This window comes from Heterodontus francisci, chromosome 23 (genome assembly GCF_036365525.1).
Source record: "Heterodontus francisci isolate sHetFra1 chromosome 23, sHetFra1.hap1, whole genome shotgun sequence".
NCBI classification, from domain to species: Eukaryota; Metazoa; Chordata; class Chondrichthyes; order Heterodontiformes; family Heterodontidae; genus Heterodontus; species Heterodontus francisci.
This window is the reverse complement of record NC_090393.1, coordinates 16019474-16038476: the sequence shown is the minus strand read 5'-3', so window position 1 is coordinate 16038476 and position 19003 is coordinate 16019474. Positions and strand designations below refer to the sequence as shown.

At 44.4% G+C, this 19003-nt stretch overlaps 1 protein-coding gene across 10 annotated transcripts in view; it reads left to right on the top strand.

Annotated features, from left to right (window-relative positions):
- The window catches only part of acacb (acetyl-CoA carboxylase beta), a 173843-nt gene that overhangs the window by 61391 nt on the left and 93449 nt on the right, over nt 1–19003 (top strand). For all 10 annotated transcript variants that reach the window (XM_068054741.1, XM_068054740.1, XM_068054735.1 and 7 more), the window contains exons 9-12: nt 2431–2640; nt 9065–9235; nt 11574–11735; nt 13545–13708. In XM_068054741.1, the coding sequence (XP_067910842.1) occupies nt 2431–2640; nt 9065–9235; nt 11574–11735; nt 13545–13708 (707 nt within the window). The remainder of the gene's footprint in view (nt 1–2430; nt 2641–9064; nt 9236–11573; nt 11736–13544; nt 13709–19003) is intronic.

Below are 19003 nucleotides of genomic sequence, written 5' to 3'. Positions count from 1 at the left end.
ATCATTCTGGGACTTCATACTCTGACAGAGGTGTTTCTTTGATCTTAATGGGGAAGATGAACTTGAACAGCTGAATGTGGCTTTTATCATGGCATCACCGCAATCCAAATCACAGATGGTTTTGTCATCCAATTAAGATTTTATACCATTGCATTGCAGCTGTTTGATAAAGCAGGAAATAGGCCTGTTAAATACCTTTTTCATAAAGACCTTTTAAATGATTTCTAATTTTAATTTTTTTTTAATTTTTGAATTTTATTAAAGGTTCACTACCACAGCCACAGAGCAAACACTACACATGATGTTACCATCCTATCCATAATGCTTTGACAGGGTAAAACTAAAAGAACCTTTCTAACACATTCTTTAATTTTCAAATTATCTTCCCTTGTTCTCCTCTTTGAAGGTAGTGACTCAGGCAGGGATGTAGTTCCTTGGATACCTAAAACTGTCCTGTAAATGAACCATTCTTCTTGTGTACGCCTGAACCATTGGCTTTCAAAGTTGCATCATCCACAGATAAGGGGCCAACTTCTACATGTGTGTTGATGATACCCAGCTCCAACCCCTCCACTGCCTTTGTGCTGTCAGACTGCTTGTCCAAAGTCCCGTCTTAGATGAGCTGTAATTTCTTCCATCTAAACATTTTGAAAAACCGAAGCTGTTGTCTTTGATCTTCGCTACAAGCTGTACATTTGCTAATGAGTCCAGCGTCTTGGGGTGTACCAGACATTTTGCAACCTCAGTATCCTTTTTGACCCTAAGCTGAGCTTCTGATACAACATCCTCTCCATCACAAAGACCACCTACTTCTATATCTGTAACGTCAACCTCCTCCATCCCACCTCAGCTTATCTTCTGTTGAAGCTGTCATTGCCTTTATCACCTCCAGATGCAACGACTCCAATTCTTTCCATTTCTTCATAAACTTCAGCTCATCCAAAACTGTGCCGCCGCATCTGCCCACCGATCACCCTTGTCCTTAATGACCTACAATGGCTCCTGGTCCCTTAGTACCTCAAGTGTAAAATTTTCATCCTTGCATTTAAATTATTCCATGCCCTCTGCTACCCCCACTCCCTCACCCCTCTCCCCCCACCACCCACCTCCCCTGACCTCCCTGTTCTTCTTACTCTGGTCTCTTGTGCATCCTACCTCCCTTTACCCTACCTATGACAGCAGTATCTTCAGGTGCCTTTGCCCCACACTCTGAAATTTTGACCACTCTCTTGTTTTTGAAACCCTTTTAAAATTCCATCTCAGACTTAACTTTTGGTCATCCTCCTAATATTCCCTTTTCCCTGTCTTCAGCTCATCCAATTTTTGGGGGAGGATTATGCCTCTCAAGTGCTCTTTGGATGTTTTTCTATGTTAAAGATACTATATAAATGAATGTTTCTATTGTTTATTATTTACTACATGTCTGGGAAGCCTCTGCAAACATGGCAAACTGTCCTCCCACAGGCAAAATGCTGAGGGCACAGAAAGAAGTTGGCAAAGTTCACACAACCAGCTTGACGTTGCATTAGATCTAGTGCCAGCCTTGTGGCATCCAGAAAGATATTTATATATATGTGCTCCCAGCTTGTGGGAAATTTGCATGCCTGTGCAGAAGAATTTTCCCAAGGCCTGTCTTTGAATGAAATTGTTAATCAGCGACTTGGCACCACAGTGATCTTGCAGACCCACTGGCTAACCACCAAGGGTCCGTGAACTCCAGTTTGGAAACCACCGACCGAGACTATGGGTGTTGGCAAGTCAATCAGCTGTTGCAGCTGGATTCGTCCCTTTCCAGGAGGAGTAATTGGGCAGCTATCAAAAATGAGAACCCTACCTTTTTTTTTCACCTACCAGCCTACAGTTGGTAAGGAAACATGTATTTCGTCTACCACCAGTCCAGCCAACTTTTCCCCACGGAGCCTTCAGGATGACTGGTGTACCACTGTATTTTAATGCTGTATATTTATAGCATTGCATATCGGAACATCCGCAGGGTATCATTTTCCATCATACCAGCATAAATACCAAAAAAACCGTAAATTGGAAAACTCCCACGAATGCTGCTCACACAAGTGTGGTTAGATGACAACCAATTGCATTGCAGTACAAATTGTCGCAATAGTGATTTTCTTTTTCAGATGCTCTGTCCTCCTCTCCATAAGGTGCAAAATCTTTTGAGGTTCTATTCTATGGAAGTAGCAGTCGTTTGGTGCCTGGCCTAAATGACTGAACTTAGAAAATGAATATTCACACCCACCCAACAGATCTAATCCTTGTAGCAGTAGTGTTGTATAATAGCGAAAAATAACCAGCTTGCATTAATATTCATGCTAGTGTGCATATCATAAACTGTAGCAGAGATTGAGTCTATGAGTAAAATGTTACTTTTACATTCCTGTGGTGGAATATATCCATAGTTTTCTTCTTCAGGTTCAGACTGAGGTTCCTGGATCTCCAATTTTCATCATGCAAATGGCCCAACATGCCCGACACCTTGAGGTACAAATCCTGGCAGATCAGTACGGAAATGCTATCTCACTGTTTGGGCGTGACTGTTCCATTCAACGCAGGCACCAGAAGATTATTGAAGAAGCACCTGCTACAGTAGCAACTCAATCAGTGCTTGAGTATATGGAACAAGTGAGTATTATTTTGGGTGAGAGAGTTGGACTTTGTGCCCAAGCACCAGTTACTTTACAATGGGCAAAGTTTTACAATTATGTCTATCAGGGACATTGTCATTGGATAAACATTCTTGCAACACAGCTTATCAGGTCAGTGTACTGATGAGAGCAGGGTAAGACTCTCAATGTCATGGAACCACTGAGTATTCTGGTAATTTTATGTAGTTCAACAGTGGCCTGGATTTTGCAGTCACTGGCTTAGGAACAGCTCCAGCTATTCAATACGCTTAGACTTGGCCACAGACTTTCGCACTGGAACTTGTAGTGCTTAGAAATCCATTTAATCTGTCTACAAGGGTTGTGGGATCTGTGTAAACAGGGCACGCAACTCTGTTTCTCCTTAGCCAGTCAGATTGAAGAATTCTTAATAAGGCACACAGAGTCTGAAGCAGAAAGTGTAAGTTGGAATAGTTAATTTGATGACAAATCATTTACAGAAAACAAAATAAAGAGAGGGGAAGAAAGATGGGCTTAAGATAGAAACAGAAGAAAGAGAGATAGAAAAAGTTACTCTTGAGGAACGGTGAGCCCTGATATCCTTTTTACCACTAAATCCGGACCATTAAAAATTAAGCTGTAAAACCAGTGTAGGAAACTGCATTTCCAAATTTTCCTCACACCTAATGTGCCAGAATTTTATTTTTCTCCTCTCTTGTCCAGAAGGCACTGTTTTATCTTGTGGTACAGTTCATCAGATGCTGACCATCTGTTGGTACTTTTTCTAAGTGGTGGTCGTTCTTTTGTGAACCTATACAATGAGTGTTAGCAAGCTATTTACCTGATGCTTCCTCACAGATGGATGCTTTTTAGCAGGTTATTTTGTGGTAATCAAAAGTGCCTGTTTTTTTTTCTCTTTCTCCCCCCCCCCCCCATGGCTAATCAAGGGATCCTTGGCCCAACTGCATGCCTTACCGATTCCGAAGAAGGGTCACTGACCCGAAACGTTAACTCTGCTTCTCTTTCCACAGATGCTGCCAGACCTGCTGAGTGAATCCAGCATTTCTTGTTTTTGTTGCATGCCTTACCTTCTGCCCTGACTCCGTTGTCCTTCCCGGTCTGTATGACCTGGTATTTCACGAAGTGATGAGTTCACCAGCACCTTGATTTCTTAATAATACTTTGAATTCAGAGATTCAGGTTGACCCTATTTCTAAGCAATAGCTGTAATTTCTCATGGAACATGACTTTTTCAATGGTTGGGTAAAGCCAGGATTCAAAGATACTGTTACAGCTCTGAAAAAGAATGATCTTGAGGGTTCAAAGACATAATCTGTTTGGTTAGAATTAAGAAACAATAGAGGAGCTATAATGCTGCTGGGTGTGTACTATAGGCCATGAAATAGTGGCAATGAGTTAGAGAAGCAAATTACAGAAAGATGCAAGAACTTTGGATTAGTAATAATGGGGGGGGCGGGGGGGAGTGGTTGGGTGTTTAATTACTGCCATAGAGACTGGGAACATAATAGTGTAAAAGCCAAAGATGGGGAAGAAGTCTTAAAATGTGTATAGATGAACTTTCTTGATCGGTATGTGCTGGATCTAGTTCTGGGGAATTAAATGGGACAGGTGGAGCGTGTTTCAGTGAGGGAGTGTTTGGGAACCGATGATCACAATATATCGATTTAGGGAGTTATGGAAAAGGACAAGGTAAAATCAAATGTAAAATTATTCAATGGGAATATATTAGTATATATTATAATATTAGAGGGGACATGAGGAAAAACGTTTTCACCCAGAGGGTGGTGGATGTCTGGAATTCACTGCCAGGAACGATGGTGGAGGCAGAAACCCTCAATTCTTTTAAAAGGTACCTGGACATGCACCTGAAGTGCTATAACCTGCAAGGCTATGGATCAGGTGCTAGAAGGTGGGATTAGATGGGGCAGCTAGTTTGTTCGGCCGGCACAAACATGAAGGGCTGAATGGCCTCCTTCTGTGCCGTAATTTTTCTATGGTTCTACGGGAGGAGGGCTAGTTTCATTGAGTGGAATCATTGAGTGGATTTGGAATCAAAGATTGCCAGGTAAACAGTAAATGAGCAATGGGAGGCCTTCAAAGAGGAGAGTTCGGGTACAGAATAAACATTTCCCGCGACTGGGAAAGGAAGGAAATCCAAAGTGTGAGCTCTTTAGATGACTGAAGATAGAGATTAAAATGAATCAGAAAAAGGAAGTTTATGATAAACTTTGGTTCGTAATTCAGTAGAGAACCAAGCCGAATACAGAAACTATAGGAGAGAACATAGAACATAGAACATAGAAAAATACAGCACAGAACAGGCCCTTCGGCCCACGATGTTGTGCCGATCCTTTGTCCTCTGTCAAGGACAATTTAATCTATACCCCATCATTCTCCTTTATCCATATACCTATCCAAAAGCCTTTTGAAAGTCCCTAAAGTTTCTGACTCAACAACTTCCCCGGGCAAGGCATTCCATGCCTCGACCACTCTCTGGGTAAAGAACCTTCCCCTGACATCCCCCTTATATCTCCCACCCTTCACCTTAAATTTATGACCCCTTGTAACGCTTTGCTCCACCCGGGGAAAAAGTTTCTGACTGTCTACCCTATCTATTCCCCTGATCATCTTATAAACCTCTATCATGTCACCCCTCATCCTTCTCCTTTCTAATGAGAAGAGGCCTAGAATGTTCAGCCTTTCCTCGTAAGACTTATTCTCCATTCCAGGCAACATCCTGGTAAATCTCCTCTGCACCCTCTCCAAGGCTTCCACATCCTTCCTAAAATGAGGCGACCAGAACTGCACACAGTACTCCAAATGAGGCCTTACCAAGGTCCTGTACAGCTGCATCATCACCTCACGGCTCTTAAATTCAATCCCTCTGCTAATGAACGCTAACACCCCATATGCCTTCTTCACAGCCCTATCCACTTGAGTTGCAACTTTCAATGATCTATGCACATAGACCCCAAGGTCTCTCTGCTCCTCCACATGCCCAAGAACCCTACCGTTAACCCAGTATTTTGCATTCATGTTTGTCCTTCCAAAATGGACGACCTCACACTTTTCAGGGTTAAACTCCATCTGCCACTTTTCAGCCCAGCACTGCAACCTATCCAAGTCCCTTTGCAGACGACAATAGCCCTCCTCGGTATCCACAACTCCACCAACCTTTGTATCATCTGCAAATTTACTGACCCACCCTTCGACTTCCTCATCCAAGTCGTTAATAAAAATCACAAACAGGAGAGGACCCAGAACTGATCCCTGCGGCACGCCACTGGTAACTGGGCTCCAGGCTGAGTATTTACCATCTAAGACCACTCTCTGCCTTCTATCAGTTAGCCAATTCTTAATCCAATTGGCCACATTCCCCACTATCCCATGCCTCCTGACTTTCTCCATAAGTCTACCATGGGGGACCTTATCAAATGCCTTACTAAAATCCATGTACACCACATCCACTGGTTTACCCTCATCCACTTGCTTGGTCACCTGCTCAAAGAATTCAATCAGGCTTGTGAGGCAAGACCTACCCCTCACAAAACCGTGCTGACTGTCCCGAATCAAGCAGTGTCTTTCCAGATGCTCAGAAATCCTATCCCTCAGCACCTTTTCCATCAACTTGCCTACCACTGAAGTAAGACTAACTGGCCTGTAATTCCCAGGGTTGTTCCTATTCCCTTTCTTGAACAGGGGCACAACATTTGCCACCCTCCAATCACCTGGTACCACCCCCGTCAGCAGAGAAGATGAAAAGATCATTGCCAGCGGCTCTGCAATTTCATCCCTTGCTTCCCATAACATCCTTGGATATACCCCGTCAGGCCCGGGAGACTTGTCTATCTTCAAGTTATTCAAAAACCCCAACACATCTTCCCTCCTAACGAGCACTTCCTCGAGCTTACCAGTCTGCTTCCCACCGTCCTCTTCAGTAATACACCCCTTCTCATTCGTAAATACCGAAGAGAAGTACTCATTCAAAACCTCACTTATCTCTTCCGGCTCAACACACAGTCTCCCGCTATTGTCCTTGACCGGACCTACGGTCCCCCTAGTCATCCTCATATTTCTGACATACGCGTAAAAGGCCTTGGGGTTTTCTTTTATCCTACCCGCCAAGCATTTTTCATGCCCTCTCTTAGCTCTCCTAATCCCTTTCTTCAGATCCTTCCTGGCCATCTTGTATCCCTCCAGAGCTATGCCTGTGCCCTTTTTCCTCAACTTTATATACGCATCCTTCTTCTTCCTAACAAGACTCTCAACCTCTCTTGTCAACCACGGTTCCCTCACATGACCATCCCTTCCCTGTCTGACAGGGACATGCTTATCAATGGCCCCTACTATCTGCTCCTTGAAAAAGTTCCACATTTCGACCGTGCCCTTCCCTGCCAGCATATGCTCCCAACTTATGCTCCTCAGTTCCTGCCTGACAGCATCATATCTACCCTTCCCCCAATTGTAAACCTTGCCCTGTTGCACATACCTATCCCTCTCCATTACCACAGTGAATGCTACAGAATTGTGATCACTATCTCCAAAGTGCTCGCCCACCAACAGCTCTATCACTTGCCCTGGTTCATTACCTAGTACCAAATCCAATATTGCCTCCCCTCTGGTCGGGCAGTCTACATACTGAGTCAGAAAAGCTTCCTGGACATACTGCACAAACACTACCCCATCCAAACTATTCGATCTAAAGAGTTGCCAATCAATATTTGGGAAGTTGAAATCCCCCATAATTACTACCCTGTGACTTCTGCTCCTTTCCAAAATCTGTTTCCCAATCTGCTCTTCCACCTCCCTGCTGCTATTGGGGGGCCTATAGAAAACTCCCATCAAGGTGACTGCTCCTTTCCTGTTCCTGACCTCAACCCACAGTGCCTCAGTCGGCAGATCCTCCTCGAAAATTCTTTCAGCAGTTGTTACACTATTTCTAACTAACAATGCCACCCCCCCACCTCTTTTACCACCATTCCTAATCTTATGAAAACATCTATAACCAGGTACCTCCAAAAACCATTCCTCCCCCTCACCTATCCACGTTTCAGTGATGGCCACAACATCGTAGTCCCAAGTGCCCATCCACGCCTTCAATTCACTCACCTTATTCCTGATGCTTCTTGCGTTGAAGTATACGCACTTTAACCCTTCTCCGTGCCCATCTGTCCTCTGTGACAGTGCTACCTTCCCCAATACCTCACTACACTCTTTGTCTTTCTGAGTGGACCCACTGGTCCCTGGATTACAAGTCCGGTTCCCATCCCCCTCCCAAACTAGTTTAAACCCTCCCGAACAGTACTAGCAAACCTCCCTCCCAGGATATTGGTGCCCCTCTGGTTCAGATGCAGCCCGTCCTGTTTGAACAGGTCCCATCTTCCCCAGAATGCAGTCCAATTATCCAAGAACTGGAAGCCCTCCCTCCTACACCATTCCTGCAGCCACGTGTTCAGCTGTGCTCTCTCCCTATTCCTAGCCTCACTATCACGTGGCGCCGGCAACAAACCAGAGATAACAACTCTGTCCGTCCGAGCTTTCAGCTTCCAGCCTAACTCCTTAAACTCACTTCTAACATCTGTGCCACCCTTCCTTCCTACGTCGTTGGTGCCAATGTGCACCACGACCTCTGGCTGCTCCCCCTCCCCTTTAAGGATCCTGAAGACGCGATCACAAACATCACGGACCCTGGCACCAGGGAGGCAACAAACCATCCGTGCGTCTCGCCTGCGCCCACAGAACCGCCTGTCCGTACTCCTCACCATCGAGTCCCCGATGACTAGTGCTCTCCCATTCTCCCTCCTTCCCTTCTGAGCCACAGTGCAGGACCCCGTGCCAGAGGCCCGGTCACTGCAGCCTGCCCCCGATAGGCCGTCCCCCCCAACAGTATCTAAAACTGTATACAGAACTGAGAAAGGAAATAAGAGGGGCGAAGGGAATATATGAGAATAGATTGGTGGGTTAGATTACATAAAAGGGAGCCCAAGAGTCTTTTATAAACATATAAATAGTAAAACGATAGTCGAAGGAAGGTGACCAATTAGGGACCAAAAAGGAGATCTTATGGAGGCAGAGGACAATGCTGAGGGACTAAATGAGTACTTTGTATCTGTCTTCACTAAACAACAATAACTTGCATTTATAAAGCACCTCTAACATTATCAAACAAATTTGATATAGAGCCACACAAGGGGACTGTAAATGGGGAGCCGTAAAGAAATTGGATAGGATAAAAATAAAGAGGAAGTACTTAAAAGGTTGGCGGTGTTCAAAGTAGAAAAGCCACCTGGTCTTGATGGGATACATCCTAGGTTTTGAGGGAAGGCATCCTTCTGCACTGTATTATTCTATGATTCTATGAAATGTTTAGAGGCTACAAGAGCAGACCAGCTAATTTTATATATAATCTTGCTATTTTGCAGTGTGCAGTGCGAATTGCCAAAATGGTTGCTTATGTTAGCGCAGGAACTGTAGAATACCTCTACAGCCCAGATGGCAGCTTCTACTTCCTGGAACTCAATCCACGCCTGCAGGTTGAGCATCCCTGCACTGAAATGGTCGCAGATGTCAACTTGCCTGCTGCCCAGTTACAGGTAAAATGTAGACCAAGTTATATGGTGAAGTTTGACTCTGTGCTTGTGTTTGTTCTGTATAAGTTTAATTAAAAAATTTTCTGCAAAATTTAAACTTCTTGTAATTGATGTGAGAGTGACTGCCCTTGACATCAAGGCAGCATTTGACTGAGTATGCCATCAAGGAGCCCTAGCAAAACTTGAGTCAATGGGAATCGGGGAAAACACTCCGCTGGTTGGAGTCATACCTAGCACAAAGGAGGATGGTTGTGGTTGTTGGAGGTCAATCATCTCAGCTCCAGGACATCACTGCAGGAGTTTCTCAGGGTAGTGTCCTAGGCCTAACCATCTTCAGCTGCTTCATCAATGACATTCCTTCAATCATAAGGTCAGAAGTGGGGATGTTCGCTGATGATTGTGCAGGTGTGAGGCTAGGAATCCTGCGGCGAGTAACTCACCTCCTGCCTCCCCAAACCCTGTCCACCATCTACAAGGCACAAGTCAGGAGTGTGATAGAATACTCTCCACTTGCCTGGATGGGTGCAGCTCCAACAACACTCAAGAAGCTCGACACCATCCAGGACAAAGCAGCCTGCTTGATTGTCACCCCATCCACAAACATTCACTCCCTTCACCACCAATGCACAATGGCAGCAGTGTGTACCATATACACGATGTACTGCAGCAATGCACCAAGGCTCCTTAGACAGCACCTTCCAAACTCACGCCTCTACCACCTAGAAGGACAAGGGCAGCAGTTGCATGGGAACACCACCACCTGCAAGTTCCCGGCCAAGCTATACACCATCCTGACTTGGAACTATATCGCCGTTCCTTCACTGTTGCTGGGTCAAAATCCTGGAACTCCCTTCCTAGGTGTACCTACCCCACATGGACTGCAGCGGTTCAAGAAGGCAGCTCACCACCACCTTCTCAAGGGCAAATAGGGATGGGCAATAAATGCTGGCATAGTCAGTGATGTCCAAATCCCACAAATGAATAAAAAACAAGTGACTCTAAAATATCTGAAAACCATAGCTTTACAAATTGCTAATATATAGTCCTAAGTTTTTTTTTAAAACCTTATTTATTTTATATATTAGAGAAGATATCTGTGCCAGGCAATATAACACTTGCATTGTACACAATTAGTTTTGTATTTGGTGTCGGTGCTAATACTTCCAGATCAAGTATAATGTGGGCAAGATGAAAAGCAAAGTGCATTCTGATTTCCCATCACTAATGTGCCTTCATCCCAACTCTGAAGAAAGATTTCAACAACAACAACTTGTATTTATATAGCACCTTTAATGAAATAAAATGTCCCAAGGCACTTCACAGGAACATTATAAAATGAAATAGGACACTGAGATATTAAGGCAAATGACTAAAAGCTTGGTCAAAGAGGTAGGTTTCAAGGATTGACTTATAGGAGAAAAGCAAGGTAGATAGGTGAAGAGGTTTATGGAGGGAATTAGAGTTTAGGACCTAGGCAGCTGAAGACATGGCCACCAATGTTAAAATTGAGGCTGCACAAGAGGCCAGAGTTAGAGCGCAGATATCTCGGAAGTTTGTGGGGCTAGAGGAAATTACAGAGCCAGGGAGGGTTAAGACCATGGAGGGATTTGAAAACAAGGATGAGAATTTTAAAATTGAGCTGTTACTTAACCAGGTGCCAGTGTAGGTCAGCGAGCAAAGCAGTAATAGGTGAATGGGATTTGATGCAAGTTAGAACACGGGCAGCAAAGTTTTGGATGGCCTCAAGTTTACAGAGGGTAGAATGTGGGAGACTAGCCAGGAGTGAGTTGGAATAGTCAAGTCTGCAGGTGCATGGATGAGAGTTTCAGTAGCAGATGAGCTGAGGCAGAGACAGAGGCGCAGTCATGCGATGTTACGGAGGTGGAAATAGGCGATCTTAGTGACAGCACAGATAGGTGATTAAAAGCTCATCTTGTGGTCAAATATGACACAGAGGTTGTGGACAGTCTGGTTCAGTCTCAGACAGTACTCCCAACTGAACCATGGCTGTTTCCTGTTTTCCTATATTCATGTGATCTGTCTGACTGCAATTTACCTATTTGGTGAATTGAGGTCAGTTTTACATTGTGGTCTGATAGAAACTAAGTTGAGACTGGCCTAAATTTGTTTCACTTGCAACAGGCAGGTGACACAAACCGGATTTGAAGCTATATCTTGGAAAAGGTGGTGAAGTTCCACTATTTTATCCTTTCCTAAAACTAAATTATTGCTGTTTAAATATTCATGTTTGAAAGATAATACAGAAGTAATTGGAATGCTGTATTGGTCTGGAATTAGGTGCAGTTATAGATTGCTGAGACTTCTTTTGTTACCTCTGCAGATTGCCATGGGAATCCCCTTGCACCGGATTAAAGATATCAGAGTTCTGTATGGCGAGTGTCCTTGGGCTGATTCACCAATTAACTTTGAGGAACCAATAAATGTTCCAAGGCCCAGAGGTCATGTTATTGCTGCCAGGATCACGAGTGAAAACCCTGATGAGGTATGACTCAGATCTAACCTTAAGTGTGGGTTCTTATCCATAAATGTAATTTTTTTTCCCCACGTTATGGTCTGTTTTTTTTTCCTGAGCCCTTTATAGTCTGTCTCTTTAAAAAAAAAAAGTCTTAGGCCTGATGGTAAAAGAAAAGAAGCAAAAAGAAAATGAGAGAGAACCCACAATAAAATGCACATGAGGGACTGAATTTAGTGTGGCTGTTTGGAGTGGGAATGAGGCATGATGGGCCAGAGAATAGCGTTGGATGCGTCTGCCCGGAAATACGCATTGTGACGTCTGTTCAGGAATTAGTCAGTGGCAAGAAAGCACCAAGGCAGCCTTGCCACCCCAACGTGAGGGGAGTGCAATTTCAATTGCAGAATATAGCGTTATAGTGCATTAGCATTTAATTATAAGCAATTCAACGGAGGGCTTGGAATGATGTGAACGACGGGCAGCCCTCATGTGCCTCCGGATTACTGGCCATTGAAAGCTGGCGGCACCGAGGCAAGGCCTTGGTGCTGCGACAGGTAGGCAGCCATGACCAACACTGCAGGGGCGAAGAGGGGGAAACAGAGGCCATTACCTGCCTACAGTGCTGTGCACTCCGCATGGTTGGGCTGGGTCATGGGTGGTCTGCAAGGGGGAGGGCTTGGTTTTGGGTGGTCTGCAGGGGGCTGGGTTTTGGGTGGCTGTATCAGATGGCTAAACTGTGAGGTAAGAGAGTTGTGTGCCCATACTGCTTGCTGAGAGGGTTGGCTATCTGCAAGGGTGGGCACTGAGGGCCATCAGGTAGTCTTCCGGGAGAAATAGCAGAGGGACAGCTGCAAAGGCGGGGTTGTCCCTGCAATGAGACCGCTCTGGAGGCCTGCTGATCAGCTGGCATAGGTCTAATACACCCTGTCTTTTTGGGCCCCTGTGGTGTGATGCAGCACCTCCAACGGAGGGAGGGCCAGAAGGCAGCTGCACCTTCCCATGAAGCTCCATGAAAAGTGCCACAGCAGCAGCCTGCCATGCCAAGAAGGGCCCACCAGTGCCAGAGAGTGTACTGGATTTGAATCAGCTACCCCCAAATGTCCGAGCAGCATTGTCCGCAAAGTCTACAGCTCTCCAGGCAGTCCGTCACCGACTTATGCACCCTGCTGCAAGACAAGTTGCGACCTGTGGGATTTGAGGATCACCCTATGCCCTTGGCCTTGAAGATCACCGTGGCACTTATCTTTTACGTGTCTGGATCATTCCAAGGATTCACCCGGAACATGTGTGGGGTCTCTCAGGCAGCAGGCCACAGCTGCATCAAGGGGGTGACTGATGCCCTGTTCAAGGCGGCTGGCGACTATATGTGCTACTGGACTGACTCTGATTGGCCGGTGCCTCCATTATTACAATTAGCCACCTGCCGTGTGATTGCGGTAGGCCAGCCACCCACGTGACTAGCAGGAACGCTGCCCATTTCTGGGTCCGCCGCCGGGATCCATGACAGGCTCACTAAATGCAGACCGAGGAAGGCCATTTGATCCACCTTGGCTCCTCCATCCAGAATTTAAAAAAACTTGTATTTTTCCCAGTTCCCCAACACATTGTGTTATCTAACTGTATCGTAAGTGAATCTTAGGGTTTCATGTCCGCTACCATACCTGGAAGAGCATTCCGAGTATTGATTACTGTGCATAAAAGAAATTCTTCTTGACGTCAATCCCAAATTGCCCATGTACCAATTTTAGCCTGTATCCCCTTGTTCCAGTGGCTTGGCTTAACTTGAAGTAGTGCTCCAGAATGTTGACTTAATTTCTTTACCTCTTTTTTCTCACCCAGGGATTTAAGCCCAGTTCAGGAACGGTCCAGGAGTTGAACTTCCGCAGTAACAAAAATGTCTGGGGGTACTTCAGTGTGGCAGCTGCTGGCGGCCTGCATGAGTTTGCTGATTCCCAGTTTGGCCACTGTTTCTCCTGGGGAGAAAATCGGGAGGAGGCTATCTCGTTAGTACCAATTAAATTGTCCACTGTCTTACTGTTTGTTATCTAGCCACATTGAGAGCTTGCACGAGGATATTTTTGCTGTAAGGACAGCGCATAAATTAGTGTTGAATATACAAACTATTCCATTGTTGTTTGAGATAACTTTCACATGCTGCAATTATTAGCGAAACATTCAAGACTGGGAGCAAATTGTGTATTCTACACTAAAGTGCATGTTAGCCTTCTTATGCTGTCATGGAATCTACCTTCTCAATTATCTTTTACAGTACAGGACTTATGACAACAGTCCACTAAAACCAGCCTTCTGCTATCTGACTTGGTCACCTTGGAGGTCAAGAAAAGTTAATGCAACTTGGCTGTTTGTGATTATTTTCTATGTCTGTTATGAGCAATTGACCACAATTTGGGGATTCAACTATTCACCTATTTCCATTATCCATGTGATTGGGGAGTGGGGGCTCCATTACTGCAAATAATGAAGGTTGTAACATGCATCTTCCTTAGCCTCTCTAGCTTTCAACACAGTTTGATCACACCATCCCTTTCCAATGCCTCTTCCACACACTGCAGCTCAGTAAGAGTGTCTTGTCTTATTTTTCCGATCACAATGATAGTATTTCTAGAAAAGACTACTCTTCCCAACCCTGCATTATCACCTTTAGTGGTCACTCTTTGTGCTTATCAAGGTGATGAGTGTCTGTTCTGTGAATGGAACCTGCCCCAATCTTTGCTGCAGTTTTACCATTAAGCACTCTCTGATCACATTCATCATAGCTAGATGCAGAGTAAAGCTTCTTCTAACAATGTGTCCTAGGTCCTAACTCAGAAGATCACTGCTTGATACACCAGTGTAATCTTTCCATTTCCTGCACCAGCTATCTTATAGACTATCAGAATGAGACTACCAATTTAGTGTCAACCAGTGGCAATGTCCACAGAATGTCAGGACAAAGTGAATTTCCTTCCATGTGTTAGTGATGCTACAGGTAGATGTATAGAGAACTGCAGTAACTACAGAGCAGTTTGGTCATTATCAGTAGAGAGAAAAGACCTGTTAATGTTTTGGGTAAAACCCTTAAGAACAGAAAACTGAAGAGTAAACAAGCATTTTCTGAAATTGGGCTAGCAAAAGATGTGCCAGTCACACATTGGTGATAAATGGGTTGAATAACTAAAACTTGCTTAACAGAAATGAGGAAATTGTTACTCGATTTCAAAAAAAAAACTAAGGCAATTGCTGAAAAGCTTAACCAATGAAAGAGGTGAGAAAATGAGCCATGCTTGATATGGGATTGGAAGGAAGGAAGTTTAAAATGAAATCTGGGCACAGACCACCATCCCCACAACCACGCCCTCCCCCCCCCCCCCTCCACCTCCACCCCCACCCCCACCCCCACCCGTGCCAGAGAGGTGTTCAAAGAATTGAAGCAACAAACTAACTCATCACCCACCCCCATCCTCCCACCATGCCATCACCAGTCGCCCTTGCTGTAAAGAAAATGGATACATAGCTAAAATCCCAAGTTAGCAAAGTCAGTGTTCAGGCCAAAGGGTTGTAGTCTGTTCATGAGAAAAAAGATACTGTTCCTGGACCTTGTCTTGGGTTTTTCTAGGAGAACAGCATCAGCTCAGAGTTGATGAGCTGGAGGCCGAGCTACAGATGCTGCGATCCAACAGGGAGGAGGAAATTTACCTGGACATTTTGTTCCAGAAGGCAGTCACACCCCTTAGGTTAGGATTTTCTGATTTGGTCAGTGGTCAGGGACAGGTGGGTGTGACTGTGAGTGAGGCAGGTAAGCGGATCAAGAAGGCAGAATTGGAGGAGTGTTAGGCCTTGCAATTCTGCAACAAGTTTGAGGTCTTTTGAGTTTGTACAGATGAAAGTGAGGGCTTATGGGGTGGCTGGGCAGACTGGCCATGGCACCGTGGTACAGGAAGCCATTCAAGCAGGGGGAGTTAATAGGAATATAGTGGTAGTAGGGGACAGTATAGTCAGGGGGATCAACACAGTTCTCTGCGGCCAAGAACAAAAGTCCAGAAGACTGTGTTACCTACCCGGTGCCAGGGATCAGGACATCTGCTCAGGGCTGGAGAGGAACTTGCAGTGGGAGGGGGAGGATCCAGTTGTCGTGGTCCATGTGTGTACCAACAACATAGATAGGACTGGGAAAGAGGTTCTGTGCAGGGAGTATGAGCAGCTAGGGGCTAAATTAAAAAGCAGAACCTCAAAGATAATAATCTCTGGGTTATTACCTTAGCCATGAGCAAATTGGTGTAGGGTTAAAAAGATTAGAGTTAAATGCATGGCTCAAAGATTGGTGTGGGAGAAATGGGTTTTGATTTATGGGGCACTGGCATCAGTTTTGGGGAAGTGGGAGCTGTATCGTTGGGACAGTCTTCACCTGAACTGTGCTGGGCCCAGTTTTCTGGTGAGTCGTATAACTAGGGCAATAGAGAGGGCTTTAAACTAAATAGTGGGGGCAAGGGATCAAGTGAGGGAAGATGTGATAATTTAAAGAGGGGAAGTCAAGATAGCAATAAGGGTAATGATAATCAGTTTGGCAGGAAGTGACAAAGCGTACAAACTTAAGAGTATGCCAGTAGATAAGGCTAGAGGTTGTGAAGTAAAGTGGGTGGGGGGTAGGGTTTGGGTAACGGTGATTTAGAAATCCAAAGAGAGAGGTCGAGGCATCAGAACAGTGTAGCATTGTGGGTAAAGACGAGCAGAATTGGACAGAAAGGGACAGAGAGTTTAACAAAAATCGTACATCAGTGAATAAGGTCATTGCAGAGAACAGAAGTAAAAAAAAAATTAAATTAAAGGTTCTTTATCTGAATGTGCCAAGCAACTGCAATAAGATAGATGAACTAGTGGCACAAGTAGAGGTAAATGATTTAGATCTAATCGTCATTACAGAGACATGGTTAGAAGGTGATCAAGGTTGGGAAATAAATATTCCAGGGTACACAATATTGCGGAAAGACAGACAGAATAACAAAAGAGGAGGGGTCACCCTGATAGTAAAGGATGACTTAAGGAGATTAGTGAGAAAGGATCTGGCCTTAGAAGATCATGAAGTAGAATCAGTATCGGTGGAAATTAGTTTAGTTTAGTTTAGTTTAGAGATACAGCACTGAAACAGGCCCTTCGGCCCACCGAGTCTGTGCCGACCATCAACCACCCATTTATACTAATCCCATATTCCTACCACATCCCCACCTGTCCCTATATTTCCCTACCACCTACCTATACTAGGGGCAATTTATAACGGCCAATTTACCTACCAACCTGCAAGTCTTTGGCATGTGGGAGGAAACCGGAGCACCCGGAGGAAACCCACGCAGACACAGGGAGAACTTGCAAACTCCACACAGGCAGTACCCAGAATTGAACCTGGGTCGCTGGAGCTGTGAAGCTGTGGTGCTAACCACTGTGCCGCCCATAAGGAATAGCAAAAATCTGAAAACACTGGTGGGAATAGTTTATAGACCCCCTAACAGTAGTTATACCATTGGACAGAGCATTAAACAAGAAATTGTTGGAGCTTGTAACAAAGGCAATGTAATAATTGTGGGGGACTTTCATATTCATATAGACTGGGACAATGAAATTGGCTAGAGTGGTCTAAAGGATGATTTTGTAGAATGTTTTCGAGACAGTTTCCTGGAGCAATACATTGTGGAATTAACCAGGGATAAAGCTATCTTAGATCTAGTATTGTGTCATGAAGCAAGGTTAATTAGTAATGTCATAGTAAAAGATCCACTGGGACATAGTGATCATAATACCATTGAATTCCATGTTAAATTTTAAAGTGACATACTCCAATCACAAACAAGAATCTTAAACTTAAAGCCATTTACATAGATATGAGGGGAGAATTGACAAAGGTAAATTGGGTAAATAGACTAAAAATTATGGCAGTAAATGAACAGTGGGAAAAAACAATTCAAAATCTTCAACAAAAATGCATTCCATTGAAAAACAAAAACTCAGCAAGAAAGACCCATCCGTGGCTCACTCAGGAAGTTAAGGATAATATTAGATTAAAAGAAGAGGCTTACAATGTTACAAAAGATGAGTAGCACGTCTGAGGATCGGGAGTGTTTTAGAAACCAGCAAAGGGCCACTAAAAAGTTGATTAAAAGGAAAAAATAGAATGAGAGTAAACTAGCCAGTAATATAAAAACAGTTTGTAAGAGCTTTGGTAGGTATATAAAAAGGAAGAGAGTAGCTAAAGTAAGCGTTGATCCCTTAGAACCAGAGGCAGGAGAAATTATCGTAGGGAATGAGGAAATGGCAGAGGCATTGAACAAATATTTTGCGTCTGTCTTCACAGCAGAAGACACAAGTTTCATACCAGAAATAGACATTACCCTAGGGGCTTGAAAGAGTGAGGAAATTAATATCAGGGCGGCACAGTGGCGCAGTGCTTGGCACTGCAGTCTCACAGCTCCAGTGACCCGGGTTCAATTCTGGATACTGCCTGTGTGGAGTTTGCAAGTACTCCCTGTGTCTGCATGGGTTTTCGCCGGGTGCTCCGGTTTCCTCCCACCACCAAAAGACTTGCAGGTTGATAGGTAAATTGGCCATTATAAATTGCCCCTAGTATAGGTAGGTGGTAGGAGAATATAGGGATAGGTGGGGATGTGGTAGGAATATGGGATTAGTGTAGGATTAGTATAAATGGGTGGTTGATGGTCGGCACAGACTCGGTGGGCCGAAGGGTCTGTTTCAGTGCTGTATCTCTAAATAAATTTTTAAAAAAGTATTGGAGAAACTTAAGGGACTAAAATCTGACATCCCCAGGACCTGATGGCCTACACCCTAAGGTTCTAAAAGAGATAGCTGCAGGGATAGTGGATGCATTGGCTATGATTTTCCAATATTCCTTGGATTAGGGAATGATCTCATTAGATTAGAAGTTGGCAAATGGTAACGCTGCTTTTCAAGAAAGGAGGGACAGAGAAAACAGTGAACTACAGGCCAGTTGGCCTAACATCAGTCATTGAGAAAATGCTGGAATCTGTTATTAAGGAAGTCTTAACGATGCACTTAGAACAGCACAGTATTTACTAAAGGGAAATCCTGTTTGTCAAGTATATTAGAGCTTTTTTAGAATATAACTAGATAAAGGGGAACCATTAAATGTAGTAAACTTGGATTTCCAAAAGCGTTCAATAAGGTACTACACAAAAGGTTAATAGGCAAGATAAGGGCTCATGGATTTGGGGCTAATATAGATGGATCGAGGATTGGTTAATGGCCTGGAAGTAAAGAGTGGGCATAAACAG